A 19,457-nucleotide genomic window follows, 5' to 3' on the forward strand; every position below is an offset into this window, starting at 1 on the left:
CTTCAGTATTACTCAGAGGGCTCTCAACTGTTTTTTTTTTTAAACTTGTCTGCAGTGAATACACTTAGATGGTTCTACTGCCACTGGCAGAGAATCATTATAGGAAATTACCACAAATGTTTTCTGTTTTGAGATTCAACTCATTAGCTCCAGTAACATTTGTCAGGTCACAGCATAAGTTCTTAAAAGGAAGACTTCAAAAAGAGATTAATGAAAATGAACAAAGAAACACAATTTAGTGTTAAAGACAACCAATTACATCAGAATTCTAAATCACAGTAGGTGATTGGTTGTTAACAATTTATTTTCCTTAAGCACATGGGGGAAACTTAACTATAACTAGTTAACAGAGACCATTAAATCATGCAATGATAGAACACAATAGATTGATATTGGAAATTCTATCATGACTATAAAGCACTGTATCATTCTTTGGAGATCAGCCCATGATCACATGGGATGCTTATTGGCTTGCATCAGCAACCCAGCTTCCTCCTTTTCCATACAAAGCATGTACACTACCCTCCCAACCCCCTTCACATCCATTCCCTGCACCCATACCTCTGATGGAAAAGACATGAAACTTACTGGGAAAAAAACAATAGTGACAGCTATGCTTTATTCCACTTCAAAAGCTATTGCAACTCACAATAGGGGGATTATTAATTACTTCTAGATGATTCTCTATTCATCTTCAATCTCTTTTCCATCTGTCATTTCCTGTTCTATTTCCTCAATCTCGTATTACCAAGGAGAGGACATCCACTTTGAACTAATGCATCCATGAAGGCAATCTGCATGTTATCATTCATTCTCTGAACACCTAAATTTCACTAATATCCACAGCAGAGCTGTGTGGATGTTCCTTGCATTAAATGATCATTACCCTCTCAGTTTACAGCCATCTTGGCTGTAGTATAGTGCTACATAGTTAGCACACACTGTTCAGTATGAGACTGACCCTTATTACACAGCATTAACCTGATAAACTGACTGGAATGAAAGCCAAGATTATATACCCTGGCTTACTGAAGGCAACACAGGATCTGGCAACACCATACAACTTAATGTTTGCAGGTTTTTTTCTCCTATTTTTTTTCCTCACCTGTCACATGAAACTTCTATTTTTATTTAATTACAATTTACTTACTGTTTCCAAACTGACTGTCTGTAAGGGTACTCTGTTTAGATTTCTCTCTTTATAAAATATACTTAAGCAACAAAAGGAAAGCCTGATGAAGTGAACAGTAGGCATTTCCCTTAAGCTTGTGACTGCTGACAAAAAGGGAGCATGGGTTATCTAACCAATTTTGCATTTATATTTATATCACATGTATGACTGAAATCCTTCGCGCTGAAGACTGTGTAATTGATTTATTGTTGTACATTTCAGGTCCTGAGGTGTCTGAATGGGAACCCCAATGTTCTGAAATGCTGTTCAACAGTATCTTTCATGGGTAATTATGCACAGACCTATTTCCCTTCACATAGGTTACAATTAAGAACCTTATAACCTCTGGAAGTGTTGCTAGGGCACACTTGCAAGTGGTGAGAGAATACTTAATCAATCAGCTTCAGATATCTCATCCAGGTACATATCATTCCTGGCTGCACTTAAAGGGGGGTAGGGGGGGAGAAGGGGAGGGTGTGTATGCATCGTTCCCACCACATACATTAGGTTTCCGCTCTAAACTGCATTCTGCAGGATCCTGTCTCTTCACTGATTATACAAGGAGCCTACAGAGAGACTATACCACTGGCTTTGGGGATTATCCCCCTCCAACCTGTCTTCTGCAAAAAGAAATCCCAAAAAGAACAGATACAGACACTTCCTTGGGTTAAATGACAAGAAAAAAAAAATTGAATGTGGCTCTGAACACAGAGAGCATTCCCACATTAAACTTACGTTTGGAGACATTGTTAACTTAGGAATTAAGGGTATATCGAAACAGAATTAAATATTTCAGTTGCTAATTATCTTTTTGACAGAAATGAATGCTGGCTTACAATACATCTATAATCTCTGCTTCTTGCTTGCAGAAAAACATTCATATGACAGGCTTCCACCCTTACCAGGAAAAAAAAAAAACCCTCTAAAAGGTTGGCTATGAATAAGTGCTCCCACCTCTTGCAAAGGAACAAGAAAGTACCAGAAAGATGATACCGTACACTGAAAACCAGCTTCCATTACTCCACCAGTTAACCCAGCTTGTACTGTAAAAGAATTCAGAGCAAACATAACTGTACTACTGCAGGGAGTCAAAATTAATTCTCAAAAATCATGTTTGTTTACTTAGATTACACACTAAGTAGTCTGTACTCTAATTTCATTCATTATTCCATTTTGCAATACTGTATCAAATACAAGGCATTCAAACTGTACTAGCTGCAGAAAGTCTAGTGGCTCCTATTGTTTGAATGTGCTATTCAGTAATGGAACAAACACAGCTTGCTACCATAAACATCAATAAAATTGTACTTTAAACTGATGCTGTAGTCTGAATGCCAAAATGAAAAGTCCAGAAGAAAAAGTCAGAAATCAAGCTGAACAATGTAGGTCCTTCCTTTCCCAAGCTAGGTACACCACCACACTGAATGGAAGGGGGGGAAAAAAAGGGTGCCAGTTTTATCCCATCCCTCAGACAGTTTTCAACTTATTCTGTAATTGCCAAAATTGACGTGTGTACCAAATCATTAACTGTTTAAATTTCTGTCTGTTACTGGTATTCTCGTACGACTTGACATTGAACTGTTCTTGTTCCTTGATTGGGGAATTTCATTCCTGCAAAATTTTGGCAACAGAATTCTTTTCTATGCTGTTTCCCATCTTCAATAAAGGCAGTTTTATCTTCAAAATGTCATTGTTTTCAGCATGAAATACTAGTGTGTACACAGTTTAAACTGACTGTATTAAAGGAGGAGTTACTCACTTATATATCAGAAAAGAGATATGTCTTTGCCTTTTTTTTTTTTTACCACAACATAAAAATGCAGTTAAGGCAGCAGTGAGAAGTATTTTTGTTGTCCAAGGGAAAACACACTGCTATGTACACTGACGTATGCTATGTCTCAGAAATTTTAACTCCAAAGTAGTAACAACATGTTTCTCTACTAAACACAATAAACAAAGATCTGGTCAGCTGTAATACACAGAATGCTTGCTGAATGCTTTCTACTTTGCAAGTCCCCTGAGTTCTAACATCTCCCTTTTTCTACCCTGTGCATTGCTCAATCTCTCAAGTCAGACAACCTGCCCTGAAACCAAGAATAAAGCCATATTCCTGTGAATGTATACATTTGTCTTAAACTGGTCCAACAATAGGAAAAGCATTTTTAATAAGACAACATTCTTGCAGTTACCAGAAAGTGAACTGCTGAACAAAAAAAATAACGAAAGCTGAGCCATATAACCTTGTTTATTCCCCATACAGGACCGCATCCAATTCAAAGTTAACAGTTGCATGAATTTCTGAATATCTCTTTCAACAGTGGTTAGGAGGGCTGTATAAGGCCTACACTAACCTCTACCAGGCCCTCCTAACCACTGTTTCACAAAGTAGAACTACCTGCACATTACATTTTTGTTTGTTTTTTTTAACATATTTCCCATACTAGCCTGGCTACTCTATGTGGTTCATAATAATGAGAGTTGTACAAGTGGTGACTATAACACCATATCATACCAGAGGCAAAGAGCAACCATGGTTAGCAACAAGAACATAATTCAGCTCATTATCATGACTTTTGAGGTAACGTGACAACCCAATTATCTTTTCTCATGGTGCTTCTTAAAATATAAAGGGAAATCTATACCATCAAGACACGCAAAAGTATGTTGCCTACATTTTAAATCTAGGGACAAATGAATAGAAGTGCACAGATTGAAAATGTTCCTACAAGCCAGACTATAAATGATGGATTGACTGATAGACATTTAAACTAGATTACTAATAGTGTTTATTCACATACAAAGAAGAACAACAGTTTGCGAAGTATAGGATTACTTTCCTGGTTACAAAATAAGAGTTAAAATATCACATTTGTGCCTTTTAGTATTCTTCATGAAAAGGGAAGTGGTACATAAAAAAGTATACAAAAAGCCAGAGTACATATCTCTTTTAAACAAAACAAAACAAAACAACAAACAGTCTTTAGTTCTCATTTACATGGATATATGAAAAGCAAGAAGGAATGACATCAGCAAGAAACTGAACTTTGACCTGATGTTTTTCCAACCTCAATCACATAAAGAAGTTACTAGATTGCTCAGCCTTTTTTTTTCCCCACACCCGCTAAGCCTTAGTATCTGCCAAATTGGTGGGAGACAAAAATTTATTCTTCAAGTTCCATATAAGAGTTACAGAAGCTGCTGCTCTGCTTTCAATCAGCTGAAATGTTATTATAACAAACAGTTCTCAATTTGTTGATGTCCAAATTTAACTGTGAAGACTTCAATATTCCTTAGAAAAAAAGCCATAAAAATATTTTAGAGAAAAATAAAACTTTGTATCTAGCTGTTCACTTGCAATTCCATATGCTTCTTTGAAAAGTTCATTTAAATTAAATGCCCTACAAGCAGCAGAACTAACAAAGCTTTTTTAGGGATCATGTCTTTTATTCACCAGCCAGTCAATATATCCTCATCAACGTACCCACATTTTTGCTGGCAGCCCTGATAGACAAAACATTCTGAAGCAGCCCAGTCTTGCACACAGCTGGCCAGGCAGCAGAGACCACGCTGACAGGTCTGCTGGCCAAGTCAAAACATATACAGCAGCAGTATGCTCCATCCTTGTCTCAGGCGGCATGTATATGTTTGTCCCTTCTATTCAGCCAGCGATGTTGACAAGCCTGTAAGTACTAGAGCATTTCGCAGTTGTAGCCCTTCCCCAGATGCTCAGAAGGGTTTTTGGCGGCTAGAACAAAAAGTTTTTATAGGAAACATGAACTAACCGACAAGCCATCACTAGTTTGTTTCACCAAGTAGTCAGGCTGGAAATGGCAATTTAGAAAACTACATATATCATTCTCTGAACAAAACTAGTCAGAAAGTACAGTAACATCTGCATGTGAAACTATGTTCTTCACATTTTATAGATCAAAATGCTCCACAGCTGTACCACTCTAAATCATATTGCCTTACGGTTTGCAGAGAAAGTACTAGAATACCAAGTGATACAAATGACCCAGCAAATTGACCATAGTTAAAAAACATGCTGAGTACAAACAACACTGAAAAAACACAACTTCCTCTCCTAAAGCTCAGTAGTTGTGCAGAGCTGACAAAGTAAAAGGAAACAACACTTTGCCATTTTTATCTAAATAAATTGCTTATTATTCTGCTATTTTTATGCAGCTGCTTCTCAGAGCTCTTTTTTTTAATGCTTTCACACTTTGCATTTAAAAAAATCTTTCATTCAACATCTGAAAAACAAAGAGAGGTAATTGATGCATAAGATTTATTTTAATATTTTTCTTTTAAATTATTGAAATCTATTTACAAACTCAAAATGCCTTTTCGTTAAACTGTGCAGGACTATAATAACATAAAAAAATCACATAAGTGCAATTAAAATGGTCTAAAATTAAAAATGCTGTACTATAAAGCAAAGTCTTAATCCAGAAATATGCTACTGTTTAGATACAATATTATATTAAGAACTGAAATACAGATTCACAGACAAGCAAAGTCAGTCAAATACCTTTAGCCTCCAATTATCGCCTACTTCTGTTTTGATCCTGTTCAGCCAATTTTCATCAAAGTAAACTGGATCTCTGAAACACAAAAAATGTAGAGTATTCATTAAAAACAGGTTAGAGAAACTGTGAGGGTACCTTAGTGATTAAGCCCCTATCTCAGGAGGAGGTTAATTAAATGACTACTCCTGTATCCAACACATGGCCTGTATATAGTAGTTGAGAATCCTGTTACTACTCACTTTTCTAAGGCCTTGCACCCTGTTGACAGCACAGCTTCATTTGTGTGCCATGAGTAGCTAATACTTTTGAGGAAGCTGCTGTACTTGTACTGCTTTTTGCCAGTTTTTCCCTCTGTAAGTTCTTCTTCCTCTAATTTATCAGTCGGTGCTGGAGCAATATTTGCTTGCGTTACTTGAAAGCGTTACAAAGCTTACTACTTTTCCACCTATTATAGGCCCCTACTGCTATACACTGCTTGCAACTATTCACCTTCTAAACGGGAAGCTTGAGACTGAACACATATGTTGTCTTTATACAGCAAGAAGAGTTTAAATGTATCACTGAAGTTAAGTATTTACTACTGAGAACACACATTATTATTTCATCTACCAAACACTATCAGTTTTTGCAAATCTCTCTTCATGGTAACCCTAGACACATCTTTTTGTGAATGTCTTTCCTTAGAAGTTTTCTATCTTCTGAACTTTTGACGAGTCAATCAAGATAAAGAACAAAAGAACACCTATACCTACTGTTTGTAGAGTAGACTTCTATTTCTATAAACTTCTTCCCTCTCTTCCTTTTTCTCACAAGCACCTTCCGAAAGTTGCTTCTTCAAGACAACTCCCAAGACTCTCCTGCCCCCAAGTTCCAAGATCATTTAAAAGGCTAACATTTTCTACTGTTCACTTAAGTCAAATTTTCCTTATATCATACAGAATTTTGAAAATGCTATGATCAGAACTAAGGAGGGAGAATGCGCTACAAATAACTGGTTTTAAAGGAGTAGGTCAACATAATATAGGGAAAGCTCATATATCATCCAACATATGAAGTTAATATAGTCAGGGAAAAAAAAAAACACGTTTCTTTTTTTGTAAGCATAAGGCTCTTCAGAGTCAGTGTGGTAGGCCAGCTTAGAGTTTCATGTGAAGTAAGTATTCTAATTTCTGGTCTTAAACTGCTACATTTTCCACCAAGTACTATTAGATTTTCTGCTGTATCCTATACAGATAGAAGGGTTCCGGACTGAGCTCTTTTTTTAAGGGCAAGATGCCACGAGATCTTTTGGCAGAAGCTCAAGAAAACTGTGAATGTGTCTGGAGATTCAAATGACATCTATATCATATATGCTGTAAACCAGCAATTACATCAGTACTTATATTAGGGCACAGACTTTGTAGCCACACTTTGTACCTGATGCATAGTATCTCCTGTACTCAATCTTCCCCACAGTGTCTTCTTCATAATGCATCAAGGTCTGCAAGCAGCCCATAATACAATACACAGCAATGGAGAGAGATCACAAACAGCAATGTTTCTCTGCTGACACATTCCAATTGCTATTTTTACACATTCTGTTACAGACTTTGGTGAAGATTATGGCATATTTCCTTTCCTCTGACATGGCATCCACAAACATATAGCTGGAAGAACAGCTTTAATTACTAGTTAAGTTGATGACTCCAAACTACTCCCATTCAAAAATGGTGCAATTCTAGCACAGATGACAGAGTCTTAAAACTATGAAACAGAAAAAGGAATGTCTTATCAAGAGTTTCACCTGGTTTTGAAACAGATGCTTCCAAACCGCGTTCATATGGCCTCTCTGCACTCAGAAGACAGATAAACCTGAAAATGAAATTGATTCGAATACATACAAGATGAAGAAGGCTCAGCTTTTACATGAAACAAACAGCCCTCCTTGCAAAAAGTCTTAATCTGCAAAACTTCCACTCAATCACAACAAAATCATCTGGATAGTAATGAAAAAAAAAAGAGAGTTCAAGCCCCATGTAGCCCCACTTGATTCCGTTTGAGGTGTGGAGTCAAAAAGCACCCTAGTATCCTTAAGACTGGTCTTCTAGGAATTGCCAACAGCCAAGTGACCCTTGCTTACAACAGACTCACAACTACAAAGTGTTCATGCAACTGAGTAAGAAAGCAGGTATGCCTAATTACCTGTGCTTCATCAGCAAAAAAGACCAACGGAACTTAAGGACTGTATCTTGTCATTTTAAGGATTGCACTTGGTCACTAACATCTTCAGCTGCTTCAAGGCTGCAGTGCCATGAATATACCAGTTCTTGACTTGGTAGGAGACAGTTTGTGACCTGCTGTCCCAATTGCACACCCACAAGGTTATGGGCCCGGATGGGATTCACCCCAGAGGAATGAAGGAACTGGCAAATGAACTTGCCAAACCACTTTCTATTATCTACCGGCAGTCCTGGTTAACTGGAGAAGTTGCAGCTGACTGGAAATTAGCAAATGTAACGCCCATCTACAAGAAGGGCCGGAAGGATGATCCAGGGAACTATAGGCCTGTCAGCCTGACCTCGGTGCCAGGCAAGGTGATGGAACAGATCATCCTGAGTGCCATTACACGGCACATGCAGGACAATCGGGGCATCGGGGCCAGCCAGCATGGATTCATGAAAGGCAGGTCCTGCTTAACCAACCTGATCTCCTTCTATGACAAAGTGACCCGCTTAGTAGATGAGGGCAGGGCTGTGGATGTAGTCTATCTAGACTTCAGTAAGGCATTCGACACTGTCTCCCACAGCATCCTCCTAGACAAACTGGCAGCCCGGGCCTTGGATGCGTGGACTCTTCGATGGGTTAAAAACTGGCTGGATGGCCCAGCCCAGAGAGGGGTGGTGAATGGGGCAAAGTCCAACTGGCGGCCGGTCACTAGCGGTGTTCCCCAGGGCTCAGTTCTGGGGCCGGTGCTGTTCAATATCTTTATAGATGATCTAGACGTAGGGATTGAGTGCACCCTCAGCAAATTTGCAGATGACACGAAGCTGGGTGGGAGTGTCGATCTGCTGGAGGATAGGAAGGCCCTACAGAGGGATCTGGACAGGTTAGATAGATGGGCCGAGACCAACGGCATGAGGTTCAACAAGAACAAGTGCCGGGTCTTACACTTCAGCCACAACAACCCCATGCAGCGCTACAGGCTGGGGGAAGAGTGGTTAGAAAGCGGCTCGGAGGAAAGAGAGCTGGGGCTGCTGATCGACAGCCAGCTGAACATGAGCCAGCAGTGTGCCCAGGTGGCCAAGAAGGCCAATGGCATCCTGGCCTCTCTTAGGAATAGTGTAGCCAGCCGGTCTAGGCAAGTGATCGTCCCTCTCTACTCGGCACTGGTGAGGCCGCACCTTGAATACTGTGTCCAGTTCTGGGCCCCGCACTTCAAGAAAGATGTTGAGGTGTTGGAGCGAGTCCAGAGGAGGGTGACCAAGCTGGTGAAGGGTCTGGAGGGTATGACCTATGAGGAACGGCTGAGGGAGCTGGGGTTGTTTAGCCTGGAGAAGAGGAGGCTCAGAGGTGACCTTATTGCAGTCTACAACTACCTGAAGGGAGGCTGTAGTGGAGTGGGAGTTGGCCTCTTCTCCCGGGCAACTAGCGATAGGACAAGAGGACACAGCCTCAAGCTTCGCCAGGGGAGGTTCAGGTTGGACATTAGGAAGCATTTCTTCTCAGAAGGGGTCATTAGACATTGGAACGGTCTGCCCACGGAGGTGGTGGAGTCACCACCTCTGGTTGTGTTTAAGAAAAGACTGGACATGGCACTTAGTGCCATGGTCTAGTTGACAGGGTGGTGTCGGGGCGATGGCTGGACTTGATGATCCCAGAGGTCTCTTCCAACCTGATTGATTCTGTGATTCTGTGACTTACCATTTTCTTTGTAAATAATGACTCAGAAGCAACATGGGTAAGCATAAGCAACTGCCCACAAGCAGAACTGTATTTGGACTGACTGGATGGTTAATATTGCATACCCAGTTTTCAACATAAGGGCATCAGCTGAGGAAGAGTAACAGGATTTCAGGGTCAGCTCCAGCTCATTCTACTCTGGAAGCCTGTACTTCAACAGCAACTAAGCAACTTTTCTCAGCTACTACTGCAATAAAAGTAACACATGGACCAGCAACTGGCCTTCACTGTCTTGATGGAAGTCTTGGGCTACCTACACCTTTATATATGTCATCAGACATAGATATGTCATCAGACATATATAAGGAAGGTCCCCGAGAACTAAATCTAAACTAAGTGTGGTAGTCCTCTTCCACAGATCCCATTTCTTTTTTCTTTTTAGATATACAAACCTCATGGAAGTATCCAAGGGTTCGGCAGCTGATAAGCGATCCACTCTAAACCAACAACACGTAACAGTGGTCAGAATAGTACCAACAATTCTCTTTGCTGCACCTCCACATAAATTGCATAGTAATTAGCAGCACATTGCAAAAGCACTTTGCCAAGAATACAACAAGCAGAAGAGCAACAGGTTGGGTATCAACACCAAGCATATCTAGAGTGATCATCCTTTCCTCATCCATAAATCACCTCAGAATCATTCCTAGCGTGCTGCTATAATTTCATTTCTGTCCTTGAAAGTCTGATTAAGGTTCAGAATTAATACCAACAGCAATGCTTTCTCTTTATATCAAACTAATGGAAATCAAATCTGAAATAAAAAATTTTCCATCAGAATTTCTAAATATGTTTTAAAATGGGCTTCCAGACATCAGGTCATTCACAGCCCTTGCTGTGAACAAGTCTCCCTCTGCTAAATCTTTGGGAATTATGATTCAATCATATTCAGAATTCTTTAACTCCATTAGTCGATGTCATTAAGAAAGATGCTGTCATTTCTTACAGCATTTGAAAAAGCACCACCTAAGCAAATATGAAAACGTGTGGTTGAGAATTGAGCAGCTGTGATTACAAAACCTACCAGCTCGTTTCGAAGAGGTACTGCACTAAACAAGGTCAGCAGAAAACTGACTGGACCATCATCATTACCATGAGATGGCTTGTTTGAACCAAGCTTTTTGAATTCAGCAAGTGCCTGTGCCTAGATCCAAACTTGGACAATCTCTTGCACTGGATAACCTTCCAGGTTTATAAAGGTATTTGTGTATCGGTTGATTGCTGCCTAGTATCTGAATAGTACTGTAGATAACTGGGACTTTTCTTCATAGCACAAGATGCTTATGCTGTTGTTAATGCTGTATCACTTCATGTGATGTTGTTTTCAGCAGTGCTCATTTATACCATCTCCATCTTATTTTGTATGCAAATTTTCCTTTATTTAAGCAATCATCTCTCCACATCATAGATGCCAAGAGACAGAAATATTCTTCTGAAGAAAACCAACCCACAGAGCATGTAGTATAACTCATGATTATTACTCATTTTAACAGTGGTACAGTAAGCTGCTTTAAGAAATGTCTGTTTACAAAAGTTTCCCTCCCCCACTGATATACAAAAGTATGGGTTTTGTGTTCTGCATGTGTCAAAACATACACAGCATGCTGCAATGTATAATATTACAACTGAATAATTCATTAAGTGGGGCACAATGCACAAATGACAAATGAAAATATATACCATCTCTTACATTTACCAAGGCCAGTATGACAGATGAAGAAAGAACTAAAACAAAACCTTGTACTGAACAGTCTCCAGAGTGGGATGAAAGGAAAATTTAAAACTGTAGTATAAAACAGGGAATTATGCTCTTCTAGAGATGCCAATGGACAGTGAAAACATGAGTAACTTCAGTGAAGGCGATAAAAAAACACCAGGAAAAAGAGGATGCATTTCAGAAGCAAGCTATTGCACTTTTATCTGCTCTAAATGGCGTAAGCTACATGATTTTAGGGAGACAGCCTACTCATAGACAGTTCAAATATTTTCTTTTGCTTCCAATTTTACTCCTGGAGTACAGCACTGATCATCAACACTGACTGTGTGCAGGCATCTTATCTTACTGTATTTCATACCAATTCTAGTCAGAGGAACCAATAACCTTCACATCTGAACACAAATGAACAGTGTATCTTACAGAATAATACAATAAAAGACAACCTAAAGCATTAATTTCTTCCTCTGAGGTAATATAGTTAGCACTGGAGAATTCCATTCAATGGTACTTCAACTTGAAATTTGAAGACAAAGGTTTTATGATAAAAAGAAAGAAATTGTCTTTCAGGGATTTACCAACATATGTTTATTAACAACTGAATCTGTAAGCAAAATGTTCATGCTTCATTACATAGCACACATTTCTGCTATTTTATATCACACACTACATCAGTGAAAAGGTTCTTAATGTATCAGTAATTCCCTCTGTACTGTTTTCTTGTTACAGTCTCTTCCAGCAGTTTTATTATGGAAAATTCTGCTACATGAGCTGTTACTTCTGATGAATGGCCCTTACTTACAAATGGGCTGCTAACTTGAGTGCAAAAAATATTGAGAATAATGTACAAAAAATTTAGAACAATGGAAGGAGCTGGTGGCCCCTTATAAACTCTTGACACAAGGCATAGCTGGTTTTTATCAGCTGATGAGTAAGCAACATTCTTCCTTTTTTTCTTTCATTGACAACAAATCCTACAGTTGTGTTGTGCAAATTTTCTGTATATCTAAAGCAACTAATTCCCTGAACTAGGGATCTCTTTGAAATTATCTTAATCTCATCTTGTTTCCACTATCTCCAGTCCTCATAAGTACCAATGGACTTTTTCTATGAAGGTAGAGGTTAAAGAAAAATAGAAAGAATAAAGAGTTCAGACTTTTGAACTGTAAACTTTTCCAGAAGAAATGCTATCCTTACTCTCCTATAGAAATATATCCAGATCACTGGACCACCCTAACACCTTTCAATTTTCCATCAATGCTCTACCTCACGTAATTTGAATTCCTCACTGACTGCATTTTCTTCATTCACAGCAAACTTTTTTTTTTAATTTTCACTGGCTATATTAATCTGCTCTTTCAGCTATTTTTTAAACATTAATTAATTTACTATAGTAAAAGTCCTGACGCACCCCAAAGTTGTCAGAACTCTCCCCTCCCACATTTACGTAACTAACCTATTAGTACTATTAGCTTCAAAGAACACACATTGATGACGAATCCTAAATGGGAGGCAGCTATACTGAAAGACACCCAAATTTCAAGGAACATCCATTACAGAAACAGTAGTTTACCCTTCTCAATGGGGTAAGAATAACAATGTTTAAGCTTTGTGTCTCCAGTTGAGACAATAAATTTGTCCTCTGAAGATTAACTTGTTGAGAGATTTTCATGTCAAAGCCACAACTGTTCAAGTTTTCACAGCAAATGGCATCTGTTTGCAGTGACCCGGTGCTTCTAGGCTATGCTTGCTCTTTGCTATTTAATATCACTGCATGACTTTTCCAAGTAACCTCAAGCACCCAGCTGTCTTGCTCTTACACATTTCCATACCTGCAAAAATTTTCTTGTATGTGGTTACCTTTCTTGGGACAGAGAAGGAGCCAGTGCTGCTAATATAAAAAGAAGGGGAGACTGGAAAAGCCTGCTCTGGACTTGCTTCGTATTGTTGAACATTCCCTGATTCCTGACTAAGTATTCTTCCTTTGGTATCTGTTTGAAGGAGCAAAAGGAGGATTTCACTGTTAAGTGTTGAATTTGGTTTTGTTTTCAAGAAATAATACTTAAAATGGCTTTGTCAACATGCTCCTGATCAGTTTTCTAGTCAACTATATAAATGCTGATCTCTGTATTTGGCCTATGTTCCCATCTCTCATGTCTATGGAAACAGACAATGTCTGGCTATTCTGCAACCCTTGGTATCGACTTCAAAAAATCAATTGGAGCCATCTTCTGTTACCACAAAAAAAAGCAGCAATATTTTCCCTCAAAAATTGTTCATATGTTATCATTCTTGTATTAAAATCCAAGATCAGCTTGCTGCTGCACTTCAAAGTTTATCTCAAGAGGAATGAGGTCAAGATTTAGCAACATTATTGCTAAATCCCCCCATGAGAATCAATGTTTTCATTGCACAAGTATGCAAAATGGTAAATCTGAAGTACAACTATCAGAAAGTAAGACAGCTAAATACTAATTTTGTCAGCTTCAAATTATTACCTAGGGTACTGAGAAAGAACTTTAAATTGCTTAGCTATCTTTACATATAAACTGGGTAAACTAAATTTACCACATTCAGTGTCAGCATGGCAATTGCTACAGGAAATACTTTAAAATCTTGCTAAAGAAATGCAATATTTGTCTTGTACATCTCTTTTTAAAACATCTGTTCATCAGCTGAAAACAGTATCTCAGAACAGTTTTCCTTTCTTAATACCAAGGTAGGGAGAAAGGCATTATTTCAAGTCATGGTAGTACCAGGCTAAAATAGTCAGTAAGGTTATTGAGGGGCCTTTGACACTCAAGTTTCATTTTGGTTTGTATCACGGCATATTATGTTTTAGATCCAAATTCTGATTAGCCTTTGAACTAGTCAATCAAGAATATACACAGTTATCAACTGTTGGCCCATCATTAAGTTAAGTGGAACCTGTACACCACGGAAGAACTACAGAAGTTCAAGACAGATAAATACCCATATTAAACATGTCACTATTACATTTTTTCTAAATGCTCTGAAAACAGATTCACAGATGATTATGCAGAAATCCTGACTTACTATAAAGTTTCCTGAACACATCATTTAAATGGTCATCATCTTTTTATAGCTCAGCAGGTAAAAAAGGATGATATCTTTCCAATCCTAAAAAAAACAGGAACAGTATCCAATTTATGTTGTATTTACCTTCAGACTTGCAAACTTGATGTTCAGACTTCAAAAAACATACAAGTGAGCTGATTTAAATGCTGGGATGGAAAATCCATTTCTACTGGGGGGCCAGTGTCGTGACACCTTTTGTGTATCAGCAAAATACATTAAAACAGTACAAAGACTGCTTCAATTACTCTAAAGCAAGAGGACTGATGACATTACTTGAAATTAGTTTTGTTTGATGCAAAAATACGTAAGGATTGAATAATTCTTATAAATCATGCCTCATCTTCCTCACAGAAGGAGAAATTAAGTGCAGAAAGAAACTTTGCAGCATTACATCTTCTTTGAAGTTTCAGGTAGGAAAGACAGACTGTTCTCTACCTCAAGGCTTTAGGATTCTATGCTCCAGATCTTACCTTTCTATGTGCTAGAAAGTATTCCCTTGAAATAGTTCACTACATGGAGATTTTCTCTTTCCCCCTTTTTTCTTCCTGTAAACTGGCAGCTCTTTCTTTCACTAGGAGGAAGGCTCCTGTTCCACCTGGAGATTTGCAACTACAGAAAAGATTCAGTGCCCTCATAGCAGTTAAGGGGCTAGGAGCTCTGTCAAACAAATCATCTGTGTTCAGTAAACCTGAGCCACGCAGCAGCACAAGAGGGAAGTGGCAAGCGTTAGCAAGGGATGGAGGACCCTCATCTTCCAACTAACTTGTCATCTAAGAAGGGTTGCTGCTTGCTAGTGGCATGAATCCATGGTATTGTTGAAAGACTGCCAAAGCTTGTCCAGCCCTCAGACTATTACTCCTTCTGCTCTTCCACCTGGGCACCTGCTATACAGCTAGGGAGACCTGGAAAGTACTGAGTATGATTACATGGCTCTGGAAACTATGGTCAAGGCCCTAGTGGTGTTCTCCCCAGTCGTGCCAGTTACCAGAAAGGGCTTGAGGAGCAGACAGATCCTGCAGGTCAATAACCAGCTGTGAATTGGTGTTGGCAACAGGGTTTTGGTTTCTATGACCATAGAACCCTCTTTGATAATCAAGGACTACTCGGAAGAGATGGGATCCACCTGACTATGCTGGGCAGAAGCATCTTTGTCAACAGGCTGGCCAACCTGGCAAGAACAGTTTGAAATGAGGAACAATAAAGGAGGGAAAATACAACCAAACATCAAGTGACCAAGTAGCAGACTCTGCTGGCAAGCAAAGGGTGTGGGATGACATGAACAAAAGACAGCTCATAGTCAACAAAACAGGGCTGAACTGGGGTCACCCTGAGCATATGTACTAAATAAGGCAAGGTCTACTGAAAACCACTACAGGGAAAGCTTCCATCCTTGTGAATCAGCAAGACTGGATGCACATGTGAAGCGCCTGTGCACTACTGCATGCAACATGCAGAACAAACAGGAGGAAACAGAGCTCTGTGTATAGTCACAAGGCCACAGACTCATCGGGATCATGACAACATGGTAGGATGGCTCACATGACAACGCTGCTGACATGAATGAATACAGGCTCTTCAGGAAGAATAAGCTGGGAAGGCAGTGACAGGGAGGTGCCCTTTATGTAAGAGAGCAGCAGGAATGCATGAGCTCTGCCTTGGGATGGATGATGAGCCAGCTGAGATATTATGGGTCAGGATGACCAGGCAGAACAACATAGAAGACATTGTTATTGGTGCCCACTACAGACCACCTGAGCAGGATAATATCATCAGACACAAACTGATCAAGCATGGCTTGGGTAAATGGATAGTGAGGTGGGCTGAAAAATGGCTGAACTGCCAGGCTCAAAGGGTTATGAGCAGCAGCGTGAAGTCCAGCTGGAGGCCAGTCCACTAGCAGCATACCCAAGGTGTCAATAGTATTAAATATCTTTAATAATGACCTATATGATGGAACGGAGTGTAAGTTTTCAGATAATACAAAACTGGAAGGAGTGTTTGATACACCTGATAGTTGTGCTGCATTTGGAAGGACTTTGACAGGCTAGAGAAACGGGCTGACAGGAACCTTATGCATTTCAGCAAAAGTAAGCACAAACACCATGCACCAGTATATCCTGGGGGCCAACTGGTTGCAAAGCAGCTTTGCAGAGAAGCAGCTTGGTAGAAACCAAGCTGAACACATTCCAGCAATGTGCCCTTGTGGCAAAGAAGTCCAGCCACAGCCTGGACTGCATTGGGAAGAGCATTGCCAGCAGGCCAAGGGAGGTACCACTAAGGTCTGGTGAGACCACACCTGAAGCGCTGTGCCCTGGGCTCCTGTGCCCAGTATGAGAGACACCCGGATACAGAAGGAAGTACAGCAAAGGGCAATTAAGATGATTAACAGACTGGAGCATCTGTCATACAAGGTGAGACTTAGCAAGCTGTGTCTGTTTAGACTCAAGAAGAGAAGGCTCAATGGGATCTTAGCAATCCTGTGTATAAATACCTGATGACTCCTCCTTCTTTACACTCTCACATAATCTTCTCAGTGGTATCCAGTGAATAGACAAGAGGCAGTGGGCACAAATTGAAAGACAAATACTTCCATCTGAACATAAAGAAAAAAAATGCCCCTGCAGCTTTTTTTTCCCTCAACTGTGAAGACAATTGAATATTGGAACAGGTAGCCCAGAAGGGCTGTGGAGTCTCCATTCTCCCATGTACTCAAAATCTGACTAGACACAATCCTGGGGACAACCTGCTCTAGCAGACTCTGCTTCGAGCAGGCAAGTTGGATTAAACACTCCAGAGGTGTCTTCCAACCTCAACCATTCTACAATTCTTTGATGCAAACCAGAAGAACTCAAATGGAAAGCTGTTCATACCTATTCTGTTCCTGTCCAGTTTTGATTTTCAACAAATTACATAGCAAACATGTTATTCTGCATTTACACTCAAGACACTCTTCTTGTTACAAGCAATAAAGCATATAATTTTTAAAAAAATAGGCCTGTAGGAACTAATATGCTCAATTTGGACTGCTGACTTTGGTAAATGCTGCTTAAGTTTCTAATGAATGATAAAAAGTTGTGTTTCTGTGAAAACAGGTAGTTCTGCATATAGCTACATTTCAGAAGCATATCTGTAGTCCCCAGAAACATCCTAGATTACACTGAGATGTTGAAGTAATGGATTTTATCCTATTTGATCTTAAAGTTCAGAAGAATAAAAACACTATCTAGTGTAACAGCTATTATTCCTTCACTGACTTTCAAGAAAGTAGTATCCTTGCAAACAACTAAACTGACAGTTCCATTCAGTTTATCACAGAAGTTGTTTTGCATGAAACTAATTCTAATATAACCGATATACTCACTGTAGTTTCAAACAATGATCAGGGCCAATACCTTACCTCACACCTGTTCCAACTATTTTTAAAAGATGGAATTTGTAAGCTTGGTTTTAATCCAACTTACTTTCCAGTAAGCTTACACTTGAATAAATACCTCCCTAAAACAAAACTTTTTTTTTTTTCCCATTTAAGATTGTTACCTGAAAACTATGAAGAAAAAAAACACATTAGTCACATTCCAGATTGAGGTACTGTCTAAGCACATGAAAAGCCACATTCTTATGGAATATCAGCCAAGTTTGAACTAAAATACACTTAAATACAGAAAAAATGTATAGATAATAAAACTGTGTGTATTTCATTCATTAAATAAACCATTTCTTACATTTTTTGAAGAACCTGGGCCATCACAACCCCATTCGTTAAATCTTCCACGGTCTGGCATGGTGCCTCAACATTAAACGTTTGGATCTATGGGAGAAAGGAAAAGGTCATCTTCTTTTACGTCAATGTCAAGGGATTTTCAAAAGAAAATGCTACAAAATAGCAAACAGAATAAAGTAAACCCCAGATGTTTAGTGTATGTGTTAGGAATTAAGAAGCTTTAGATTTAACAGCAATCAAGGAAATTAACTACTGACAGGGCTCAGCATCTTTGTTTTTGCAAACTTTTAAACTTTGCTACAAATAACAGCAGGACATTCTCCAAAAGGCAAATTTTCCATAGAATTTTCTAATTTGGAAAGTCACTGGGCCTCCTGTTCTCTCATTCCAGTACTTCTGCAGCGTACATTCAAGTACACTCTCTCAATGAATGTATGTAAGAAACTCAGCTTTTAGAAGTAACACTAATCATAGAATCATAGAACGTTAGGGGTTGGAAGGGACCTCTGGAGATCATCAAGTCCAACCCCCCTGCCAGAGCAGGACCAATCTAGGGCAGGTTACACAGGAACGCATCCAGACGGGTCTTGAAAGCCTCCAGAGAAGGAGGCTCCACAACCTTTCTGGGGAGCCTGTTCCAGTGCTCTGTAACCCTTACGGTAAAGAAGTTCTTCCTCATGCTGAGGTTGAACTTCCTGTGCTCTAGCTTGCATCCATTGCCCCTTGTCCTATCGCAGCGCACAAGTGAAAAGAGGTTGCCCCTTTCCTCTTGACACCCAGTCCTCATGTATTTATACACATTAATCAGATCCCCTCTCAGTCTTCTCTTCTCCAGACTAAAAAGCCTCAGGTCTCTCAACCTTTCCTCATAAGGCAGGTGTTCCAGTCCCTTAATCATCCTCGTAGCCCTCCGTTGGACTCCCTCCAGTAGATCTCTGTCCCTCTTGAACTGGGAAGCCCAGAACTGACATCAGGGACATTATCTGCAATAAGCAGTAATATCAGTACACCTATCATTATACAGCACTCTACTAATTTCTCTCGTGTTCTGAGCTCCAATATCCATTTCTTCTAAAGAGATTCACATCACCTTCCTACATTCCCTCTCTTTTTTAAACTCAAAAATGCTTAATATTGCCTTAAGTCCTCTTATTCTAAACTGACCTCAGCGTGAGCAGAATTAGGCCCACAGTCATCACCCATACTTTCCAGTTTCATTGACAAAATGATTTTTCAGACGGAGGATATGCAAATTTAAAGCTTGGAGAGTCACAGTTATTCTAA

At 39.5% G+C, this 19,457-nt stretch overlaps 1 protein-coding gene across 4 annotated transcripts in view; it reads right to left on the reverse strand.

The window, feature by feature from the left end:
* Positions 1-19,457, reverse strand: part of HOOK3 (hook microtubule tethering protein 3) — a 111,705-nt gene that overhangs the window by 76,557 nt on the left and 15,691 nt on the right. For all 4 annotated transcript variants that reach the window (XM_068422202.1, XM_068422200.1, XM_068422201.1 and 1 more), the window contains exons 2-3: positions 18,175-18,260; positions 5,703-5,775 (exon numbers count right to left, since the gene is read on the reverse strand). In XM_068422202.1, the coding sequence (XP_068278303.1) occupies positions 5,703-5,775; positions 18,175-18,260 (159 nt within the window). The remainder of the gene's footprint in view (positions 1-5,702; positions 5,776-18,174; positions 18,261-19,457) is intronic.

This window comes from Nyctibius grandis, chromosome Z (genome assembly GCF_013368605.1).
Source record: "Nyctibius grandis isolate bNycGra1 chromosome Z, bNycGra1.pri, whole genome shotgun sequence".
NCBI classification, from domain to species: domain Eukaryota; kingdom Metazoa; phylum Chordata; class Aves; order Nyctibiiformes; family Nyctibiidae; genus Nyctibius; species Nyctibius grandis.